General features: G+C 32.2%; 1 protein-coding gene across 2 annotated transcripts in view; it reads right to left on the bottom strand.

Moving 5' to 3' along the window:
• The window catches only part of LOC114324254 (techylectin-5B), a 46,932-nt gene extending 33,108 nt beyond the window's left edge, over window positions 1–13,824 (bottom strand). The window contains exons 1-4 of one of the 2 annotated variants that reach the window (XM_028272049.2): window positions 13,680–13,824; window positions 8,421–8,556; window positions 7,658–7,873; window positions 3,758–3,979 (exon numbers count right to left, since the gene is read on the bottom strand). In XM_028272049.2, coding sequence (XP_028127850.1) covers window positions 3,758–3,979; window positions 7,658–7,873; window positions 8,421–8,556; window positions 13,680–13,748 — 643 coding nt within the window. In that variant the 5' untranslated portion in view covers window positions 13,749–13,824. Of the gene's footprint in view, window positions 1–3,757; window positions 3,980–7,657; window positions 7,886–8,420; window positions 8,557–13,679 lie in introns of both variants that reach the window. The other variant, XM_028272048.2, reaches the window with a different exon arrangement.

Below are 13,824 nucleotides of genomic sequence, written 5' to 3'. Positions count from 1 at the left end.
TATGTAACATATACATCCCCCCCAATCAAGAACTTAACCATAACGAAATATCGGATCTTTTAGAACAAATACCTACTCCACGATTCATTGTCGGGGACTTCAACGCACATAATCCTTTATGGGGTTCAAAAAAATTAACACACCTTGGTAGAAAAATAGAAGTACTTCTGGTAAAACTCAACCTAAATTTACTTAATGATAGACAAGATACCCGTTTCGACATAAGAACGGGCGAGGGTTCTGCTATCGACCTATCTATATGTGAACCATCAATAACGCATACACTTTCATGGGATGTATTACCAGAGCCATACGACAGCGACCATTATCCTATTTTAATCCATAACGAAGATGCATCTACAGCTACACCAGAAGCAAAATGGAACTTAAAAAATGCGGATTGGACGAAATTTCAAAATCATATCGAACGCAACTTGCATGCCATAAATGAAAATAGTAATGTGAACGAAGCGGAAGATTTCATTACAAAACTAATAATAGATTCAGCAGATAAAAATATTGGAAAAATTAACTTCAATAGTAAATTCCTTCCAGTTCCTTGGTAGAATCATGAATGTCGGCAAGTAATACAACAATCCAAAAAAGCGTTTAATAAATTCAAACGACAGAAAAATGAACAAAACTCTTTAGAATTTAAACGATTAAGAGCTATAGCCAGATTTACTATCAAAAAAGCTAAGCGCGAATCTTGGAAAACATACGTTTCAACAATTGACAGTTCTACTCCAATGACAACTGTATGGAAAAAAGTAAAAAGAATATCTGGTGCAAAATCACACAAGTCAATAAATCTGTTAGAGCAAAATAATATAATATATAAATCCCAAAAGGAAATATCAAATATATTGGCATTAGTTTATGAAAAAAATTCAAGCGACTCAAACTATTCACCAAATTTCTTAAGGAACAAAAGAAATGAGGAAAGATATACCATAGATTATGAAGATCAAAATAATAGTGAAATAAACTTTCCAATATCGATGGATGAATTAGAAACGGTAATAAAAAACTGTAAGAACTCGTGCCCTGGACCAGATAATATACCCATTATTTTTCTAAAAAACCTCACCTACCCATCTAAAGAACACTTACTCAGCATTTTCAACTTAATCTTCTCGAAAAGTGTATTTCCAAAATCGTGGAGAAATTCAATAATAATTCCTATTCCTAAGCAAAGTAAATCAAAATCAGATCCCGAAACATATAAGCCAATATCTCTTACTTGTAGTATGGGCAAAATACTAGAGAAAATAATAAATAACAGACTAATGTGGTATCTGGAATCAAAAAAATTAATTATACCAGAACAGAGTGGCTTCAGAAAACATCGTTCTACTGTAGACAATCTTATTGACGTAGAATCGGAAATACATGAGGCTTTTGAAATTAAACAACATTGTATCGGAATATTTTTCGACATTCGTAAAGCCTACGATAGAATGTGGAAATTATCAATATTAAAAACTATTAGCGAATGGAAAATTAGAGTTAATATACTCAAATATATATCAAACTTATTAGAAAATAGACAGTTTCAAGTCAGAGTAGATGGCGTATATTCCTCAACAAGAAATCAAGAAAATGGTATACCACAGGGCTCGAACCTTAGCACAACTCTGTTTCTTATAGCTATGAACTCTATTACCGCAAAAATTAAACATCCTGTAAAAGCTAGGCTATATGCAGATGATTTGGTTATACTTTGTAGAGGAAAGAACCCAACAACCATCCATAACCATGTCCAAAAAGCCATAAATCATATTGAAGAATGGTCATCCACAAGTGGACTTCAGTTTAATACCCTTAAAACCAAAGCAGTGTGTTTTACGAAAAGTCACCAAATACAACTGAAGAACTTATACTTAAATGGAGAACAAGTTAAATATGTAGACGAAGTTAGATTTCTCGGTATGATATTTGATCAAAAACTAACATGGAAAATACGTTTAGAACATTTAAAAAAGACATGTCAGCCTGGAATAAATTTGTTACGATCACTTGCAAACAAAAAATGGGGCGCCGACTCGTCTACATTACTACATATCTACAAGGCCCTAGTACGGTCCAAACTTGACTACGGCTCAATCGTTTACAACTCCTCAAAAAAGACGTACTTAAAAACAATAGATGTGACTCAAACTACAGGTCTTCGAATTTCTTTAGGAGCACACCACACAAGTCCAATACAAACTCTATACTGGGAGACTGGAGAGATCCCACTCACGTTTAGAAGACAATATCTAAGTCTTTCTTATGCCGCTGCAGTATCCTCTAATCAAGATAACCCAGTTATACACAACGTATTTGCTGACCACTTTAAAAGTTGTTTCCAAAACTCAAATAGAACTGATCACCCTTTTTATTACCGCATACAAACTTACTTATCAAAAATAGGTATTCATTTTCCAGACACCTACGATATTTCCGCAATCCAAACCCCTCCTCCTTGGACAATTCGCCTTCCCTCTACTGATACCAGCTTATTGCGACTAAACAAATCAGAAACGCCTGCAAGTCAAATCAATCAAGAATTTCTTAAAATATTAAGCAAATATGGTAGCTGCTTCAAAGTTTACACCGATGCCTCCAGAGACGAAGACGGAACTGGCGCAGCAATCTACTCGTCAGATTACACAGCAGCTTATAAGCTACCTTCATATACAACAACGTTCTCCGCTGAACTGTTTGCTATTCTAAAAGCATTGGCTCTGATAGTTAACAAAAATAATAAGAGAAACATCATTATCACAGATTCTCTCAGCTCAATATTGGCATTAAAACAACTCTATTCTGATCATCCACTACTACTTTTCATTAAAAAGGAACTGAAATATGCAGAAAATATGAATATTAATTTTTAATTTTATTTGGGTACCATCTCATACTGGAATCGAAGGTAACGAGGTTGTGGACAAAATAGCAAAGAATGCACCTAATAACCCAAACGCAGAAGAGAACATGAAAACCCTACACACCGACCTGAAAGCATATTTCAAAGTAAATACTTTTAAAATATGGCAGGATACATGGAGGGACTCATCAACCAAGCTATACGAAGTTGACATTAACCACAATCAAATTCCACAATTCAAAAACAGAAGAGAGCAAGTAATCTTCACTCGTCTCCGGATTGGCCATACTCGATTAACCCATGACTACATACTCCAACGTGCCGATCAACCTGTGTGTGATCTGTGTAGAAGTGTCCTTACCGTAAAGCATTGTTTATTGCAGTGTCCGAAGTATAAAGTGCAACGAAAAAAGTGCAACATACCACCAACATTAAAAAGTGCACTCGGAAAAGACAGTGATACAAAAAGCATCTTCACATTCCTCAAAGACTGCAACCTCTTACCAAAAATATAGTATTTTACTTTACTTTGTATAGATTTAGAGCTTTTTATAATTTCCTATTATGTTTAAAATCTATTTTTAAGTTCTAATTTTGTAACACAATCCATACACGCTAATAACCCTGCGTGGTTGATGCGTAATGTAAGGAAAAAAAAAGTTACGTATTTTTAATGGCACATCCTGTATCTTAATTTAGATTTAAAATCTTTTCTACTTCTTCATCGCAGAGATATAAGTTTTAACTTGTAAAAACGTTTAACCAGTATAATATGAATAAGTATAATATGAATAAGAAACAATAGGAACAATAATTTACTGCTACCACAGTTTTTAATAAAATTCGTAAGGAGTATAGTGTAAAAAAAATTGATAAACTACTTACCTGTCATATGATAAATATGTTCCAATCCCATCCAGAATTCACCATCCAGATCTCCAAAACCAAACTTGTAGTCTCTCCATGGCAGATAGAAATCCTGGGATCCATCAAATCTATTCTGAATGTAAGTCCAACCGCCGCCTCTTGATTCCATATCACAAAGAACAGAATATGGTTTACTGCTTGTTCTGGGTTTAATGACGTATATTCCAGACTGATTTTTACCTTAAATTGATTATATCATGTAGCATAAAATTTTAGTGATATTTTTGACTTCCACCGTTGGATTTGTCTTAGAGCCAGTCAAAGTTAAAGAATAAAATAAATATTGCATTTATTTTGTCAACTCTGTTAGTTAATCTGACCACAAAAGAAAATTAAATTAATGACAATAATAAACAAAAACAAAACCTAAGTTACACGTTTCCCGTTTGGGTTAATATTCATTAAAATATTGTTTATTTTTAAACTGAAATCTTTAAAAAAAAAAAAAATAAAAAATAAAAAATGAATAACCATTTACAATTTCGTTGCAAAACGAAAATACAGCCGAACCATATTCTGGTCCAATCAGAGAGTGCTGCAAGCACCTCTACCGGTTTCGAAACTTATTAATCTCTCATCAGGAGGCACATATGCTGCTCTCCCCGATCCAACCAAGACAAAACCCAGCGTGCAGTCCCGGATTGCAACGAACGAAATGGCATAGATGCCCTAGCGGCAACTGCTAGCAAAAAGACTAAGTTTTCACTCTAATGGAATATAAAACAACATAATGCTATTCTACATCCCACCAGAATGAAAACAATGGGAACCTTCTCTGGTTACACCTCCGAGGCTTCTACAATTTGCAAGCCATACGGATGCTGAGACTAAGGAAGATGAGGGAATTCTACAATTTACAATTCACGTCCCATCTGCTCAGCGCGGTAAAGTTCCAACGAGAATGGTTCCCTTCATACTCCACACAGAGTAAATGTAAATCAAAAATGAATAACCATTTACAATTTCGTTGCAAAACGAAAATACAGCCGAACCATATTCTGGTCCAATCAGAGAGTGCTGCAAGCACCTCTACCGGTTTCGAAACTTATTAATCTCTCATCAGGAGGCACATATGCTGCTCTCCCCGATCCAACCAAGACAAAACCCAGCGTGCAGTCCCGGATTGCAACGAACGAAATGGCATAGATGCCCTAGCGGCAACTGCTAGCAAAAAGACTAAGTTTTCACTCTAATGGAATATAAAACAACATAATGCTATTCTACATCCCACCAGAATGAAAACAATGGGAACCTTCTCTGGTTACACCTCCGAGGCTTCTACAATTCCCATTGTAGAAGGTTCCCATTGTTTTCATTCTGGTGGGATGTAGAATAGCATTATGTTGTTTTATATTCCATTAGAGTGAAAACTTAGTCTTTTTGCTAGCAGTTGCCGCTAGGGCATCTATGCCATTTCGTTCGTTGCAATCCGGGACTGCACGCTGGGTTTTGTCTTGGTTGGATCGGGGAGAGCAGCATATGTGCCTCCTGATGAGAGATTAATAAGTTTCGAAACCGGTAGAGGTGCTTGCAGCACTCTCTGATTGGACCAGAATATGGTTCGGCTGTATTTTCGTTTTGCAACGAAATTGTAAATGGTTATTCATTTTTGATTTACATTTACTCTGTGTGGAGTATGAAGGGAACCATTCTCGTTGGAACTTTACCGCGCTGAGCAGATGGGACGTGAATTGTAAATTGTAGAATTCCCTCATCTTCCTTAGTCTCAGCATCCGTATGGCTTGCAAATTGTAGAAGCCTCGGAGGTGTAACCAGAGAAGGTTCCCATTGTTTTCATTCTGGTGGGATGTAGAATAGCATTATGTTGTTTTATATTCCATTAGAGTGAAAACTTAGTCTTTTTGAAATCTTTTTATTTTTCCCTTTTTTTTTTTTGTAGGTATATAGGTGATTTGTAAGGGAACTATTTGGCGGCTTTTGCGTGTAGCTTAACATTTTTTATAGAAGTTCTGACTCTACAAATATTTTGCTTGTCCTGCTCATTTTAATAAACTAGTTTATCCTTTTCAGATGAAATACAATTTCAGATAGTTTCAGTTGTTAAAAGGTCATTATAGTTATTTATGTATCAAAGGCATTAAATATATGTTTATACCCTAATGGCGACAAGCTTATATACTCGAGGGCCTCTGGCGCCCGAGAGTTTATGTCGCCCGAGGGTATAAACATAATATAATAATGGACGAGGTGCATACGAAAATTTACGTTATACCGGTTCATTGCATCAATTAAAGTTTTAATTTTATTTTATATTAATTAGAGGTAATTTTGTATCGCAGCAGGTATTTAGTATCGTTGCTAGGAAAGTGATGTTGGTTAGCAATTTGTTATTAACGTAAACAAAGTTTTTCTATGTAACATTGTCAAAAAAAGGTCAGAATCCAACAAAAATTCGATATTTCTGAAGACATAAAGCCAAAAGAGCGACTGAGAATCTGTTACCGAAAAAATCCAAATAAACGTACGACAAGGAATACGGTAAATATCAACAATGGATGGAAGAAAATAATACTGATTGCGTAAAATGTTAAATGTTTCTATTTTCCTATTGCAATAATTCCTTTATGCACGCGCGGCCATAAATAATACCATTATGTGGTTCGTAACTAAGTAATAAATACACAATATTAAACCCGTATGTCATAAAGAATTTTAATCAATTAATAGACAACACCACCTAAGGGGATGGGTACTTAGTTTCGGCTCTAATGCTATTTAAATGGGATTCATTTTTTTTTCAAATCCTGAGAAAACTAATAAGTACTTTTGAAAAATTTAAACGCAGAATGAAAGATTACGTTCTTACTGAGGGCCGAAAGTACCTGAAAACTTCTGTAATGTTTATATTAATGACTTACAGGGGTGAAAAACTAGCAGAAAATGTAGTGTGATTTTTAATTTCAAATATCTTGTTAAAAGGAAACCCTTTATTTATTCTAAGGGATTTTCCGCCCCCGATAATAATTTAGTCTTTCATTCTGCGTTTAAATTTTTTAAAAATATTTATTAGTTTTTTCAAGATTTCAAGAAAATAGACACCATGTAGTACGGGGTGATATTTTCCAAATCGAACATTCGCTATCTTTGTCATACAACGCACTGAGCCAAATAGAATATGATAACAAGACAGTGACAATTTTAAATATTTTATATAGCATCGGGAATATTTTGAGTTGTTGATTAAATACTATTGATAGTGTATTTGATAAATAATTGATTTAAGACGTGAACTTAATAAAAAGTTAACTGTTTGTTATTTATTTAAGATCAAAGCAAAAAACTGACCAGGATATATTCTGTGATCCAAGTATTTTGTTGTTGAAGATGTTCAAAATTTGAAGCGTTCCATAGTAACAATATATTATCAAAAAATAACTTTAAGACTTTTCCTCTTTTCTCGATGGAGTATTAGTTTTGGTGTACAGTATATAAATTGTTACAATCACTAAATACATAATTAGTGAAAAAATAATCATATTTATTAACTTAATTAATAATTTGCAATTATTCAAGCAACAGTTATCCAATAACTTTCAAAAGCCATCTCTTTAAAGTTAATGATGACACTGTTAAGTAGTAATGTTTACATATCCATACCAGTGTGAATTTTACTACACTTAATTTGCCGCGTAAAGACAGAAAAAGTAGGGATAGCCCTAAAATATTCGCGAATTATGTAGCGATGGCCTTAACTACCAACTTAAACTAGTAATTCAAATCCTATTTGAATTTATTAACTTAATTTAAATTCAAAATATTTCAAAAGCTCCTATTTCTCTCTCTTCAACAGTTTTTGTCTAATTGCTATGAAAGTTGTCATACATATAGTTTACTTACCACTCTCTAATATTTCTCTACAACTTCTTGGATATGAATTGGAGTTAACTTCTTGGTCTTTATGTGGATTAAAGCGGCAGAATGGTAACTGGCTTCGTCCAACTAAAGATCCGCAAGTTTTAAAAATATTTTCCATTCCTTCCTCAAAAAAGTTTTTATTATTATTTATTCTTTCAATTCCAAAAGAGAGTTTTAGAGGAACCTGCACATATTCTTCTTCGTTTTTTCCTAAAATATCACAAAATTTTATTAATATCACTCTATGTTGAAAAATATTTATATTTAATATTTAAAAAAATTGATAAAAACCTGGTTTAAATGGTTTTAATTTTTAAAATACGGTTTTAATTTTTAAAATATGATTTTAATTTTTAAAATATGGTTTTATTTTTTTTTAAATTTTCAGTGAAAAGCAAATATTTTATCTTCTTCTTCTTGTAGTACCTATCAATTTTGGATGTTGCGACCTTCATGGCAGGTCCAATGAAAACAAATTTAACAGGAACACCAATATGCTCTGTAGGGAAAACTAACGAACACAGAAAAAACAGAGTTAAAAAGAGAAAATCAAATTATTTATTAATTTTTTAAAGGGAAATAATTGTTGGTTTGGAACTATAATGACATTGAATGTGATATTTTCCATTTTACTTCTAAAACTGAATTTACTATATACGTTATAAAAGCAATTAAACCATGTTTCTTTCATTTATATCAAACACAAGTTTAAACAGATTTAAAAACTATGTTTTATATTCATTACCTATACTATTTTCCTCAGCTTGCGATTGAAGAAGTCTGCTTAAGTCATTCTTCCAATAATCAGTTTTGCTTTCGATCTTTACATCAAGCAATTTTGTTAACTTCATGTTAACAGGATCATTTTCGGATTTGACTGCCTAAAAATGAAATACGTTTCTTTCATAAAAAAACATCAATATTTATTGCTACTAATGATCTCGATACTTAAGAACGTAGGTGCAAAATTTCGCGCCAATGTCTTTTTTTTTCTAATCCTGAGAAAACTAATAAAGTATTTTTGAAAAATTTGAGTGAGAGATTGAGAGAATCACACTCAATTTTCTCTTTTTTGCGCCCATGTAACTTATTAAAATAAATATTATAGAAGTTTTTAGACATTTTCGGCGCTCGGTAATAATGCAGTCTTTTATTCTGCGTTTAAAGGGTACCCCCCGTTAAGATAGGCAAAATGCCCTCACTCCCAGAATTCAATTTTATTAATTTTTTTACGTTCTATACAACTAAAAAATGAGATAACGCGGATTTTTAGCTCGCCACCCCCTTACCCCTCCCCCACAGCCAAAAACGTAGATTTTTAGATTTAATTTTTTTTTAGTTGAGTTGCATTTGATTTAAAAATTTCAAAAAATTCACACGTGTAGCTGAGGCTTTTACAAAACATGTCCATTTTTTATGGACCCATAGGTCGAGTGTACATAACCTCAAATTTTTTTTAACTTTTTAAAAACCTATAACTTTTTTTGGAGAGGGCTGCAGGTCCAATTTTTTTGCATTTTGTGTGTTAGATCAAAAGTTATCTCTCTGATTTTTTTCAGATTTTTCCGTGAGGTGCGCCATCTTGAAAAATCAAGAAAACTGTTTTTTTAGGGGGTTTTTGGGGATTTTCTCCATTTTATAGACTGCAACATAGATCAACTCAAGGTTTTATTAATAGATTATGTATAATTTAAAATAACTGAGTATATAAGGATATTCAAAAATTGGGCGAAACACTTTTAAACCCCCCAAAAGCCATGTTTTTTAAAGTTTTGTAAGGATGTTTGCGAGTCTAATTAAATTTTTGAGATCGATACAGCCTGGATACTTTTTTTTCATTTTTTTACGTTATATATGATTAAAAAATAAGACTAATCGCATTTTTAGCCCACCACCCCCTCCCCCTGTCACCACAAAAACGTCAATTTTTCTATTTTTTTTTTGTTTATATAAGTTGCAATTAATTTAAAAATTTTATGAGGCTTCTACAAAACATATCTATTTTTATAGACCCGTAGGTCGAGTGTACAATACATATAACCTCAAAATTCTTTTTTATTTTTTTAAAACATATTTTTGACTTCCAATCGATATTTTCTTTAAACGTCCAATGAATTGTACATCTCTCTCGCGGACGGCCAGTTCAATACGTGCTTAGCGCTCATTTTTGATTATTAAAAATAATAGTAATAAAATAATGACAAACATTTTTTCAGGCTCTTGCAGGGGGATGGGGGCTTTACACTTTGAGTTGGTCACTTTATGACTTTCATAATAATAATTTTTAATTGAGTTATTAAGCCTTGAAAATGGCCATTTTCGCGTTTTTCAAATTTTAAATTGTACGTAACTCGACAACAGTCAATTTTATAGAAAAATTACAGGAGACTTGTTTTGCTCAGGTTGATCCAGACAATCTAAAACAAATTTGTCCTAAGTGAAAAAATTGATTTTTTGAATTCGTTTAAAAAATTGTTTAACAATTTTTCGACCGCGGTACTGCCTGGCACCATGTGGATTTGTTAACTGCCATAATATAATATTTATCGCATGGAAGATATTTTACAAAAATCATCAAGCCAGCAGAATATCTTACAAAACTTTTTGACAATACAGATGTTATACCTGTAATAGACGAAGACAGCGATGAAGACTTTAGAACTGTAAAGTGTAATACCAACGAATATACTCTCCGAATACTCTACGAGTATATTATACTCTTTGGTAATACTTTCCTTATTCTTTTTATTGTGTTTTACGTGGCAGTAAACGTGAAGCAAAATGACATTATAATAGGCAGAGCAGAGATATAGGATATGTAGATGGTACAAGCACATGTTTGAATAATTAGAATATGTATAATTGTATAATGGAAGGTAATATTAGGGTACCTACTAAATACAAACTAATGAACAAAGAACACAATGTTTTGATTCTCAAAACAACAAGAAGCAGGATATATTAAAATAATGTATTTTTCTTAAATTGATTATTCTGTTTTATTTTTGTTTTTTGTATCCTACCCAAAAGATATCACAATGACATCTTTATTTTATATAAAAATATTGCAAAAATTTGAAATTATTTTGTTAAATGTAGTTTACTTGAGGACAAATTGAGCAACAGATATACTGAGAAAAAAAATTAAAACGAAAAAATGATTATATATTGGGCAGGTTGAGAGGGAGGAGGGCTAAAATTGGTCTAAGGCTTATTTTTTAAACACATAAAACGTAAAAAAATGAAAAAATATTCAGGCTGTATTGATCTCAAAAAATATTAGGCCTGGATCCCGCATACCAAAAAAAAAGTTGATTAATAGCAAGCTGAAAATATGTGAATAGTTTAACGGTGTCTAGTCGGACAAACTTTGATGTAGGTATGGAAACAGGGGAAGTTTTAATTGTGAAACGTAATTTTAATTGTGGAACGTGTCATCCTGGCAAGTTTATGATTGTGAAAACTAGCAGGTTCTTTTTAAGTTTATTCAATAGCAAATTATATAAAATATCATTAAAAACTTAGTTATTTCAAATTATGCCTACATAACCTATAAAAAACCTTGAGTTAATCTATTTTGAAGTCTATAACATGGAGAAAATGCCTAAAAACCACCGAACAAACCAGTTTTGCGGATTTTTGAAGATGGCGCACCTTACGGAAAAATCTGAAAAAAGTCAGAAATATAGTTTTTGATAAAATACACAAAACACAAAAAAATAGACATATATCCATTACCAAAAAAATATACGTACCTATTAAATAACAAAAAAAAGGTTATAATATGTACACTCAACCTTCGGGTCCATAAAAATAGATGTTCTGTAAAAGCCTCAGCTGTGCGTGTGAATTTTTTGTAATTTATAATTTAATAATAATTATTAACTATTCTAAATGGAAAATAAGCCACAATTTAACTAAAAAAAACCATTTAGAATAGTTAATTACAAAAATGCCACAAATAAATAGCTTCAGAATAACATTCATAATTTAATTGCAAACCAACTTAAAAAAAAATAAATAAAATCGAAAAATTTATATTTTTGGCTGTGGGGGAGGGGGAATAGGGGAAGTGGGCTAAAATTGCGGTGAGTCCTAATTTTTTAAAATCATATAGAACATAAAAAAATAAAAAAAATTCAGGCTGAATCGACCACAAAAAATATAATTACACCTGCAAAAATCCTTACAGAACTTTAAAAAAACATGGATTTTGGGGGGTTTAAAAGTGTTTCGCCCAATTTTTGAATATCCTAATATATTCAGTTATTTTAAATTATACATAATCTATTAACAAATCCTTGAGTTGATATAAGTTTCAGTCTATAATTTGGAGAAAATCCCCAAAAACCGCCTAAAAAAACAGTTTTCTTGATTTTTCAAAATGGCGCACCTGACGGAAAAATCTGAAAAAAATCAGAGAGAGCTTTTGATAAAATACACAAAATACAAAAAAAATTGGACCTGCAGGCCCCTCCAAAAAAAAGTTATAGGTTTTAAAAAAGTTAAAAAAAAATTTGAGGTTATGTACACTCGACCTATGGGTCCATAAAAAATGGACGTGTTTTTTAAAAGCCTCAGCTACACGTGTGAATTTTTTGAAATTTTTAAATCAATTAAAACCCAACTAAAAAAAATTAAATCTAAAAATCTACGTTTTTGGCTGTGGGGGGAGGGGTAAGGAGGGTGGCGAGCTAAAAATCCGCGTTATTTAATTTTTTAGTTGCATAGAACGTAAAAAAATTAATAAAATTGAATTCTGGGAGTGAGGGCATTTTGCCCGTCTTAACGGGGGGGGTACCCTTTTTTAAAAATACTTATTAGTTTCCTCAGGATTCGAAAAGAAATTGTATGCATTAGTCTGTTTTGTTAACTCTGTCTTATACAGCTAAGATTAAGATATTGATCAAACAGGTCAATAATATACATTGTTAATCGTAACACAAAATCCGTATCTACACTATACAAATATGGCAAATAGAGACTGAATGATTACTGAATTACTGATAACTGAACATCAACTAGATCCAAGTCAACAGATCAAAAATGTTGACGTGTAGCAGCTAGCACAACGTTTGTAAAAATAAAATCATTCTTATCTTAAACATAAAATCAATTGTTGTTACATGGCACCGAGACCTAGTATATGAAGGCTAATAGGATGAATTGCCTAGAAGCCTAGATTATGTGAGATGTGGTTACATAGAGAAGAGTGATACAAACCAACGAAACTGTATTAAATAGAGCAAAATAATGTTTGTTTAAAATAGAAAATTTCATACCTTGGACATGTTCTTAGAGGAGACCGGCACATAATATTGTAGCTCACCATCAAAGGTGAAATAGAGAGTTTTAGCAGAATTGAAAGGAAGCAGATGGCATAGCCCAAGAAAAAATTCGTGATTGGACAGGAATATGCGGTGACCAACAACTATAATGATTATCTGAGAACCGTAAACAATTCTCAGTAGAATTTCCAATGTTTCGGGCACCTAATATGACACCAAAGAATGAGAAGAAGAAGAAGAAGAAGAAGAAGAATAATATGTTTTTGGAATAAAGTAGTAGCAAAACTTACTAGTGTAAGCTTTCAAATGAAGTAGATTATTTATGCTGACACAATATCAACCAATTACTTTAAATGTTGCTTTAGAGTACATATTTAAAAATGTTAACCAATTTTGGTTGAGAGAGCATAGTAAGACGATAAATACAAAACTAAAGTACGAAATGCGTTAAAATAAAGAGCAAAATTAAAAGTGCAAATCATATCCAGCAAACATCTAAATATAAAATGGATAGTAAAATATTTTAGTCGAATTCATTGGATCGAATTGGAAAATTAAGAGACGGCATGGAAAACAATAAAATGCATGGAACAAATGAGTTTGATAGAATATTTAAAGGCCTGAGATGAATGAATATATAAAATATTAACACGAATATTCAATAAGGGAATACATGTGTATAAGCGGTAATAGAGCTAAATAAGAACCAAGCTTACCTCTGCAAACAACACTGCATTTTTGCTTAGCGCAACACACACCAAGGCAACTAACAGCAAGGAAATCATTTTGATTTTTGTAATAAAATGAAACTGATGAACTATTTATAATATTCGACAGACAGGAAAACTATATCACAAATCA

The sequence above is a fragment of the Diabrotica virgifera genome, chromosome 7, assembly GCF_917563875.1.
Source record: "Diabrotica virgifera virgifera chromosome 7, PGI_DIABVI_V3a".
NCBI classification, from domain to species: domain Eukaryota; kingdom Metazoa; phylum Arthropoda; class Insecta; order Coleoptera; family Chrysomelidae; genus Diabrotica; species Diabrotica virgifera.
The sequence above is the reverse complement of the archived record's forward strand: the minus strand, read 5'-3'. Positions and strand labels throughout refer to the sequence as shown.